The 10,632-nt window shown below is 44.9% G+C and overlaps 1 protein-coding gene across 1 annotated transcript in view; it reads right to left on the reverse strand.

The window, feature by feature from the left end:
- Positions 1 to 9,655, reverse strand: part of RUNX1 (RUNX family transcription factor 1) — a 244,831-nt gene extending 235,176 nt beyond the window's left edge. Inside the window, exon 1 of the mRNA XM_046647979.1 lies at positions 9,583 to 9,655. Coding sequence (XP_046503935.1) covers positions 9,583 to 9,640 — 58 coding nt within the window. The 5' untranslated portion in view covers positions 9,641 to 9,655. The remainder of the gene's footprint in view (positions 1 to 9,582) is intronic.
- Between the last annotated feature and the right edge of the window lie 977 nt (positions 9,656 to 10,632).

Below are 10,632 nucleotides of genomic sequence, written 5' to 3' on the forward strand. Positions count from 1 at the left end.
TTGGCCTGTAAGGGGTTGTGGTTCTGACCAAGGCAAGAGTAATCCAGGAGGATTAGGAGAGGTGCCTGCTGATTATTTAGACTCCCAAGTGGAATTGGCCACATAAGTCCAGTATCTGCAAAACCCTAGGGGACAGGAGCCGAGGAGGCCCAGGTCCTGGTTCTGACTCAGATACTGACCAGCTGGGGGATCTTGGCCAAGAGAATGTCTCTAGTGCCCTAAGGCAGAGAGATGGCTAAGATCAGTCCAGCTGAAAAAAAATAAATATATATATACTTGTATACATAGAGTTATCCCATTATGTAGTTTTAGATGCCAAATGAAACTACATAAAACTTTATATATATAACTATATATAGGAAACACACACACTCACACATACGTGTATAACTTAGAAACCCTCACAGAAGACAATGTCTCATAGTTCATATGTCTCATGGTTCATTTGTTGTTTAAACAGATTCATCCACCTCTATAATACAATTATCGTTTTGTTTTGAGCGCAACCTATGTTGTGGTTGTGGAGGGAAGCATAGCTTTTTTTTTTTTTGATGAGGAAGATTTGCCCTAAGCTAACATCCATTGCCGATCCTTTTTTTTTTGTTTTTGCTTGAGGAACATTAGCCCTGAGCAAACATCTGCACCAATCTTCCTATACTTTGTATGTGAGATGCCTCCACAACATGGCTGGTGAGTGGAATAGGTCTGCACCCAGGATCCTAACCCACAAACCCTGGCCACCGAAGCAGAGCATACAGAACTTCAACCACCTGGCCACAGGGCCAGCCCCTGCTTTTTTCTTTTTAAGATGAAGCAATGATGTAGGATGATTGACCGTGGAACAGAATTTCCATTGTTGGCTTTCATACTTCTTTATATGACCCCAGACTCTGCACACTCCTAGTATTTGGTTAAGGTTGTTTAATCATTGTTCCTCTCCTATAGGACTTTAGGAGTAATAGCCAGTCTGATCTTTGTAAACAGTGCATTCAATAATAATCAAATAGCAGTGTGAGTTTCTGTCCATACCTGCCAGTGCCTTCACTATAATTTCATTTTTGTCCATTCCCGCCATGTTACATATGTATGTGAGTGCTGAAAAGGGCTAAGATGAGACAGAAAACTCTCTTAAATAGCTATTTTCCCTTCCTTGGAGTTGCTCCAGACCCCTGCATGGGTTTTATATCTACATGCAGTTACAGATTTTATAAGTTACATACTTTCAAAGTGGGTTAATGTCAACTTCAGCTGTGACTGTTAGCGAGGTAGCTGGGGCTGAACAGATGCAGCCTGCAGATGGTGTGGAACGAGGGGCTGGTTGCACAGAGTTCAAAGTGCCAACAGAAGCTGCGTAATAAAGAGCAGCAAATTGTGGTTGGCATTAACACTGCTACTGGAAAAATGGCACCCCAACCAATTTACTTTATTTAATCTACATTTTCTTTTGCACATTTGAGGCTATAATAAAAAATAAACATCAAAGACTGTACCAGTTAAAAAACTGTGCAGAGCAGAAGGAAATTGCTCCTACATTGAGCAATGAGAGAGCAGCTCTGACAGTACGTTTAGTGTCCCTTAAAAAACTCACCCAAAGATCAAAGATGGCATGTGACCACAGAATACCATGTCGTGTGTATGGCATTCTCACTGACCTTTATAGGCTCTTTTAAACATACCCCAGCTGGCAAGCTGACTACTACAATATTTTTTAAATCTTTCTTTAGGATTTACAAATAATGAAAAACAGTATCTGAAATCCTATACATTTTCAGAAGAACTTAAGGGCTGATCAGGACAATATAGCTCTCAAGGAGAAGCGGAGACCGAATCTTGCTTTGTGGTGCTCCCAGGCTATATTTGGTTTGTTTATTGCACATATCTAATAATTTCATCCACCATCAGAGATCAGAAAAGGTTCTTTTTAGAATCATAGTCTTCACAGAAAGCATCCAAAAGACTAGGAGTAAAAGCTGGATGGCTGGCAAAGAAGCTAAAGAAGATTTGTAAGATGTCAGAGCCACCGATTTCTCTCTCCCAATGGACATGGTTTCAAGACTTGACAAGTTGAGGCCTTGACTTAGAATCAATTGAACATGGGGTGTGAGTTTACACAAAGAAGCATCAGTCTTGAAATTGGCAGAGCTGTTGAGCAAACCCAACTAGCCAACCGAGAGTTCTATTTTTGGTGACCTTGTACATTGGGGGCCCCCTAAAATGTCTGGAGGAGCTCACTGTTTAACAAGAAGTCCATCCAAAAATAGACACATAAGGACTCTGGGCTAGGAGGGCAGTGTCACACGAAGTCAACAATTCTCTCAATGAACACCAATTTTGTAGCAAAACAAAATGAAAGATTTGTATTATTTCTAGTTCAGAGCAAAACTGAATAAAGATTTTCCTTTTTGAAACAAGGCTTTGACTTGCTGGGAGAGAGATCCACATGCAACCTCAGGAAGTACACAGGGCCAGTAATTATGAAGCAAAAATAATCTGAAACTCGTAGAAATACAAGGTATGAATAAGTGTTCTATCTCCTACATAGAGGGGTATTATCTGGTTGTCATGTTTCTGTCAAAGATAAAAACATCTTTAGGGAAATTTAAGGAAAATAACTTAAAAGGAAGTTTCTCTCAAGAAATTCTATAGAAAAGAATTCTCTTTAAAAAAAAAATGTTGGGCCATGGGGTTTTGAGAATTCAAAAGAGTGAGGAAGAGAAAAAAGGAAACTATTTCAAGTCACTGATAGGCGCGTCAATCCCATGGCCAGGTGTGGTGGCTCTTAGGCAAGCGACACTCCCCATTGATCCAAGGCTGTCTGTTTTTCTTTTCTAACATTGTCACAGAGTCAAGTGGGATTCTGGGCTTTGACATTGAAAATAGGTGTGACCTTGACTCCCATTTATCCAGCTCCCTGTCCCGCCCCATCCCATCTTCTGCCTATTTTGTTTTCAGTAAATTAAGAATAGATATCGCCCTCCCCCTCCCCCTAGCATTCATCTGAAACTTCCAAGAAGGATGGAGGGAAGAACTTGGAGTTACTCTGCATGTATTCTTAAAGCACTGCTGACAAGGAAAACAAATGAGACGAGAGCTATCATCAGGAAAGCACGGCCTGTTGCCATGGCGGCTGCTGCCCTGGGCTCCCTGGAGATCCATTCCCAACCACCTTCTCTTCTGCTTTCCTCCACTCTTTGACAGCGACAACTCCATTGTCCCAAGGACTTTCCAGCCAGAGGCCTTGTCACATGGTTCTGACCTATGAGATATGTAAGGGGAAGTTTGCAGAGAAGGGCTTCCTTTCCTGAGTGAAAAAACGAAGCCCCACAAAGAGAAGAGTTTGAGACCTCCCATCTCCTTCCTGCCTGGACAGATCTGTGGTGTGGACCATCTCGCCACAGGTGTAGCACGGTTCAACGAAAACATGGAGCATCCCGGCTTCACGCACCAGCCTTGGGCTGCTTACTCCTGTCACACTATCACACGGGACACAACAATGCCCAGCTGCTTAAGCCACTGTAGTCTGACTTTCCTTTATGTGCAGTCAAACACAATTCTCACTGATAAACCCAGCAAGAGCTTTACACTCTCTATGTCACTGTAATAAGATGCATCATTTCAATCATCTTTTGGATACCTGGTTTACTTCTCCATCTTAGCTTCCTTCTTTCCCTTCTTTGGTTTCATTCTGTGTTATCAGGAGAGAAGAGGGGAAGAGGAAGGGAGAGAGAGAGTCAGAAAGCTAAGAGAGTAGGAGAGCACGTCTCTCGAACAAAAGGGACATTTGTGCAATCCAGAGGAGTTTCTGAGTATCCTTTTCCAGCATGTCAAAGGTTGCAGGAGATTTTCAACTCTGTTTTGTGTTCAGGAAGCTTCTGTAGTTCTCCTAAAGCACCCCAATTAGGTTCAGGGTCTGCAAAGCTGTTAAAAGAAATGCTCCCTTTCTACCACTCTAGAGCATCATAGTTATCACATTTTTTGGGGGGGAAATAGGCTAAGAAAGACAGATCACTTGAGGCTTATTTTACCCAGCAAAAAGACTAAAGCAGGAGATTGGTGGCACCAAGGAGAAGGGACAAGGGAGCTCAAGGTCTTGTAGGAAAAGTATTTTGCAGATTTTAATATCTGTTCACGCAACAGGGCAGCTTCTGGAGAGTTCTCTGAAGAATGGGAGTCAGAAAAAATTTTTGAGGTAATGTGGGAAAATGTTTTGCATGCATGTATGAAATGGTAAGATCACACAGTTCCTATCAGAAAATAAAATAATAAAAAATAGTTGCTTCATGTCATTAAACTAAGAACACTTGTGCTGTGTCTTATGGTACCTCTCTGACGCGTTCAAAGATTCTGAACAGGAACTTGGTAATTAGGAGGCGAGCTCGTCTAGAACCTCATCAGACCCATTTGCAGAACTCAAACGAGACACAAAGACATTTAATGACTCATCTAGGTCACTAGGAAGTTACCTGAGAAACTGAAAAACTTGCTTGAGTTTCCTGTGCCAGCCTCTGCTCCTACCCCCAACAAGACAGGCAAAGTACGTGATCAGAAATGTCGCTGCTGAGCACGGAAATTGGCACTCTCTCAGAGCCCCAGAGAACCCTCACGTGGTTCAAGGGGCGAAATGGCTTTTTCATTAAGAAGGGCTTCCGGAAAATAAAGCCACACCAGGACTCTCAAGGAGGAGAAACATCTGTCGAGATTTATGTTACAACACGCCCCCATCAGCCTCGATATTTAAAAGCTAAACTTAGATTGAATTATATAAAGGGCCCTCGGTCTTTTTCTGTCCACTTCATGGGTACTTCTAAGTAGAAGAAGGTGACATGATGTTGGAAGGGCCATTCATTCAGTGGATTGATTTACTTATCACCTCCCACCCCCTACTGGGGCTTCTGCTGCTCAACTCCTGCCCAGGTTATACCCCCACCAGATTACCCTTCCCTCTCCTCTCGGCTCCTCCGCATCCAATGTGCAGTGTCACTTTCTCCAGGGAGCCTGCCCCGTGTCCTCCCAGGCATTGCCACCTCTCCTTTCCTAGAGTGGACAGCTTTTGATGGAGTGTCATCTTAGATAATTGAACATCGACGGCCAAGGTTAGTATTGACTGCTAATTTTTTATGAGTGCACTAAGCACACTTCACAGCTTGTTTAATTGAGTCCGCACAGCTCCTTTAACAATTCGTGCTACTACCATCTTCGTTTTAAAGACGAGGAAACTGAGGCTCAAGAGAGAAGGTGCTTTATGCTATTTGACTAAAGCCAGAGAACCAGAAAAGAAAGAAAAGTCTTCCATCACTGTGCTGCCCATGCATGTTTCAGGTTCAGCCCGCCTGCCGCTGCGTTTTTCAAGCAATGGTTGCTCTGATCAGCTCCTGGGCTCTCTCTTCTACACTGACTCCCAGCCGGGTCCTGGTTTTTCTAATAAAGTATCTGTGTGCGCAGTGGCCTTGGGTCCTTCCCCTGCCCCAGCATTAGACCTAGTCTTGCTGCCTTGGTGAACGGGCAGATCTTTTCTGAGCACACATTTCAACTCTATGTCAAGAGAATAGAGGAATCTCCTGGCTACAAATTTGCTTCCAAAAGCTCTCCAACCCTCCTTGCTGTTTAGATCCTGGATTAGCTGCTGCTTCTCAAGATGCTTCTGCTACTGCTGCTCACTGTGCCTGCACTTGGTGTGTGAGCAGCTTTGGGGCCTCCTGTCGTCTGCCCCCTGCCCCCATTGGTAGAGTGTGTCTTGAGATGGTTCCAAATTACAGGGACAATCCCTCTGAAGGAAGTGGAGCCAAGGAGGTGGCTTCTTTTGGGGACTGCTTTTTGCTCTTTTAAAACTTAAATATTTCCAAATTGCTTTGTCACTTTCAAAAATTTCTTAGCGTGCAAAAGGACCAAATAGCAAAGGATATGATTCTGAGTAGATAGATTTTTAGCACCTTTTTTTTTCTTAGTTTCAAAATGCGTCGGCAGTTTCAGAAGGCAAAGCTCCTTCTCACACAGGGGGCGCTGGGGTCTGGTTCTTCAACATCCAGGAAAGCACGTAGGAAAAGGACCATTTCCTTGGGGGCTGGGGGAGTCAGATTTGCTAAGATGCACTGTTACGGACTGAACTGCTCCCCACCACCCCGACATCCATATGCTGCAGTCCTAACTCCTAGTACTTCAGAATGTGACCATTTTTGGAAATTTGGTCCTTACAGAGGTAACTAAGGTTAAATGAGGTCATTAGGGTGGGCCCTAAGGCAGTATGACTGGTGTCCTCATAAGAAGAGGAGATTAGCACAGAAGTAGGACCATGTGAGCACAAAGGGAGAAGACAGCAATCTATAAGCCCAGCAGAAAGAAGAAACCAACCCTCCCGACACGTTGAAGCCTGCAACAAAATAAAGCCGCACCAGGACTTTCAATGAGACCTCCCGCCTCCAGAATCGCGAGACAATACATTTCTGTTGTTTGAGCCACCCAGTCTATGGTACTTTGTTACAGCAACCCTAGAAAAATACTATGGATTTCACACTGTGTCCGATACCCGGTTTAATCTATGGCTTTCTGTGGTCTTAAATCTTCAGCAGAGCCAAAAGTATCTTCATAAATATTTTTCTGCAAGTAGCGGCAGATTGGCGCTTACAGAGACGCAAACTTCATACATTCAACCTTGCAGTCTCAATTCCCTTTGAAAGACGCCTCTAAGAAGACAGTAGCGAGTCAGCCTCGCTGAGATTTTTACCTGTGGTTCTAGGAACTCGGAGGCATATTAGCATTCAGGTTTTGCATAGACCACTAAGCCACTTCTAAGAACAAGGCTACCTGAGGCATTTTGCAAAAATACGTATGTGCCACCGCTTTTCCTCTCCACACCTACTGCAGCGCTTTGGGCCACACATTGCACCTTGCGAGAGGACACAAGTTTGGGTTCCACGAGAATTTCACGTGGCGAACCATGCATGATAATTCCAGGGAATTTCAATCACATCTTATCTTCTTACCTAGGCAAACTAAGTGAGAACTTGGTGTGGTGTGCTAGAAAAAGGCTGGCATTCTCTGTGGTAGACCACATTCGTTTTGCATGCCAGTCTTTCAGACTCCCTCTCGCCTGTCACAGAGAGGGGGACAATCGTGTGCGTGGTCCCACACCTCTCTTTCCCCCAATATCCACATGGGTATCTCGCCAAAAATGAGTTATGGGTTTCCTTCTGTGAGAATTACATGGACTGATAAAGTACCATCCCAGGAAGAAAACACGATGTTGTTTTCCTCTTCAGCTCGTCGCTACAGTTGGGAGGGAACACCCACTATAAATTATAGGCAGCGAGAAAGGACTACACCACTGAGCACAGCTAATGGCCAAGCTATGGAGACATGGGTAAGAACTCTGAGAGAAGACAATTTGTTGGAAAGGAAGGTGATGCTTCTAGTGTCATGCTTAAGGCAAAGCCCAAATGGTACCAAAAGCAATGACATTTTGCCACCTCTCCAGCTCAGTGGATGGCTAACCCAGACAATGGAAACCCTCACGTTGATGGATCACATTGGTGAAATTAGCTGGGAAATTGCCAAGATTTCATTTTGGTTCTCTGAAATTAAATCTCAATATTATATTACTGAGCTAGAGATTATGAAAGGCCCCAAGTTCCTTTTACGAAGAGGAAGGAGTGAAAAGACCCCTTTAGGCTCTTGATTTGGCTCCCCAGGCCCTCTTCACACCACCCTCCCGAGAGCTCCTGCCCCTTGTTCCTAACCTGGGATGGGGCAGTGTCTGTCCATCGGGCACAGGAAGTGGTGGGGCTGTGTTAGGGGCTTGGCTCCTGTCTGTGCCTGTCACCAGGTCCCCTCACTATTCTAACTGTCCAGTCAGTAAGGACGGCTTTGAAAACAGCCCAGCACCACACACCACCATCCAATCTATGACCCAGAGGAATGCCTTCAAATTTCCTGAATCTGCCTTCCTGAGTTGATAGAATAGGAAACAATAATCGTTTGGAGTGGGTCTTGAAAGTGGAGTAAAGGCAGTAAGATCTTTTTTTTCTGTTATTCTGCAAATATTGCTTCCTCTGCTTGTTAGCGGCCCAGAGGAAATGCAGCGAGGGAGCAGCTCACAGTTTCTCACCAGCGGGCCCGGCGTGCGTTTCTGCCGCAGGAGCCCGAGGCCGCGAGGATGTGTGACTCACACACACGTCGCATGATTCAACTTCACTAAAATTTCCTCAGCTGCCAGTAAAGAAGCACTTGAAAAGCCTTTAATTTGAAGCTTTGAATCGGTTAATGACTTGCTTTCTTCCCCTTCTCCCAAAGTCCTCCCCCACAACCCCGAACACACACACACACACACACACACACACACACACATCTTTGTCAAGTTTTTAAATTTCAGGGACCCGGAAACAGAGGCTCTGTGGCATTCACAAAAGCATTTGTTGTGACAAAGTGGCTGGCAGCCCTCTGCATTCCCCTGCTCACTTGGCTGTAGGAATAAATAATGAGTCACAGATAGTATTTGGGTGCGTGCTCGAGTTTGTAGCCAGAAAATTAATTATTCCCCAGTCCCATCCCACTGCATCCCAGCTCTGCCAAACCATCAAGCCACACGTCGCAGGCGTTGGTCAAAGTGCGTGCCCCGACACACTGCAATGCCTTCGTGACATTTTTATGTTATTATTTTTGTTGGTTTAAGCACAGCCCTCTTTTCCCACCAGAGATACACAAAAAGCACAGGCACACATACATGCTCACACACTCACAGCTCCCCTACGGCTCTGCACATTTCAAAGGGCTGGTTGCAGAAACGCAGACAGGTTCTCCACACTAGCTGTTCCTATCAGGAAGCATGCAATCGAATGACTTCAGCCGCCACAACGCCCCACTTAGGAAACTTCTTCATTGCTCTTTGCAGGAGAGACCTCTGGACATGACAATCTGCTCTCTTTGTCTCTTGAGAGATGCCGGCTGCCTCTCTGCACTGAGGCCAGGAAGAAAAGCAGCATCACCCCTTTCTGGTACTTTTAACCTAGGCAGATCTGCCTGGCTCCCGTGCTTTCTGCCTTTCGGGGACAGCCGAGTTGCCACTTCGCCCCTGAAGTCCCCAGGCTGGTCTAACGCGAATCTGTGAGCCTACGTCTGCCTCCACCCCAGACTGGCACCAGCCTGCCTGCCCAGCTGTGCACGCACCCGCAAAACCCTGGAGCGGGCTGGAGTGTGGGCCACACAGCATGCTGAGTTCAGGAGAAGTCAGCCACAGTCATCCCGGGCAAGGGGCAGCAAAATAAAACTGGGAGAGCTTCGTGCAAGCTTTCTAATCTCTAGGACTTTCATCAGGAACAGCCCCAACTTACTTGCACTTGACAAAGTTCTCACGCACCGACTGAACACTTCAACAGCTTAACTAAGTATTTATTAAAACATTTCTGAAGAGCTGCCATCTGATGAATAAGTAATCCAATAGCCTTGTAATCATATGCCCGAGTTTGAATTCCTCCCACAAAACAGACAGGGAATCAGCAGGGGCTCCCCGCACCGAGTTGCAACAGGCTGCCATTTCATTATCTGCAAAGCTTAGCAAAAGTAGATATTAAAAGATCAGAGCGTACTCACCTCTCATGAAGCACTGTGGGTATGAAGGAAATGACTCAAATATGCTGTCTGAAGCCATCGCTTCCTCCTGCAAATGCACCCTCTGCTGAAGGCGGGGGATTCAATGATTTCTTTTACCTTAGGAGCGAAAACCAAGAAATGTCACTGTTTTAACCTTACTCCCATCCATGGCTCCCTCCATCTCTCTTTTTTTTTTTTCCCCTCGACACCTCTGGGACTCCCCAAGCCCTGTGAAAAATGTACCTTTGCGAAAACAAATATTCAAATTGTTAAAGATTAAAAAAAAAAAAAAAAAAAGCAGCGTCCTGGCTGTGGGTTCGTGATGCTCACCACTCTGCGAAACCCTGTGGTTTGCAGTCAGTGTGGTTCGTCCTGCCTGCTGACCACTATGCTGGGCTCAGACTTCTGACACTGCCAGGCTACCCAACTTGTGGTTCTGTGGTTGTTTATGAGGCCCAAAGAAGTTTTCACACAACCCAAATTACAAATTTAACTGTTCCCCTTTCCGCAGCCCCATCTTAATTGGTTCTTGCCAATCACGTGACTTAAGTGATGTCAATTTTTTTTTTTCACTTTCTGAGCAATGTCCTTCCTTCCCTCCACCTGCCCTCCCCCAGACTGTGCAAGAAAATAGCCCAGTAGACTTTGCAAGAGAGGGAATGTAGAAAAAAAGCGCCTCCGTCGCTTATTATATCAATGGTCTTTGCTGATTTAGTAGAACTCGGCTCCTGTTGTTGTTATTTGTGGTTTTGGGAACTACTGATTATTTTGATAAAGATTACATTGCTGCTTATTCAATAGAAATTCTACCCTGGCATCAGGCTGCTGCTCCGACAGGATGTGGATCTCATCATTTAAGATGCTGGGCATCCGTTCAGGAGAAGTCAGCCCTTGGTAAAGACTAGAACAGCGTAAGTGAAACTATAACAGGAAAAAAAAATAAAAGGAAATGTTTTGGCGAGAGTCTGACCCCTAAAAGGGTCTAGCAAGTAGATGGGATTTTAAAGCCTGAAAAAAAGGAAAGCATTTTAACTTTGTGATGAAAAGCCC

Source organism: Equus quagga, chromosome 21 (assembly GCF_021613505.1).
Source record: "Equus quagga isolate Etosha38 chromosome 21, UCLA_HA_Equagga_1.0, whole genome shotgun sequence".
In the NCBI taxonomy this organism is placed as follows: Eukaryota; Metazoa; Chordata; class Mammalia; order Perissodactyla; family Equidae; genus Equus; species Equus quagga.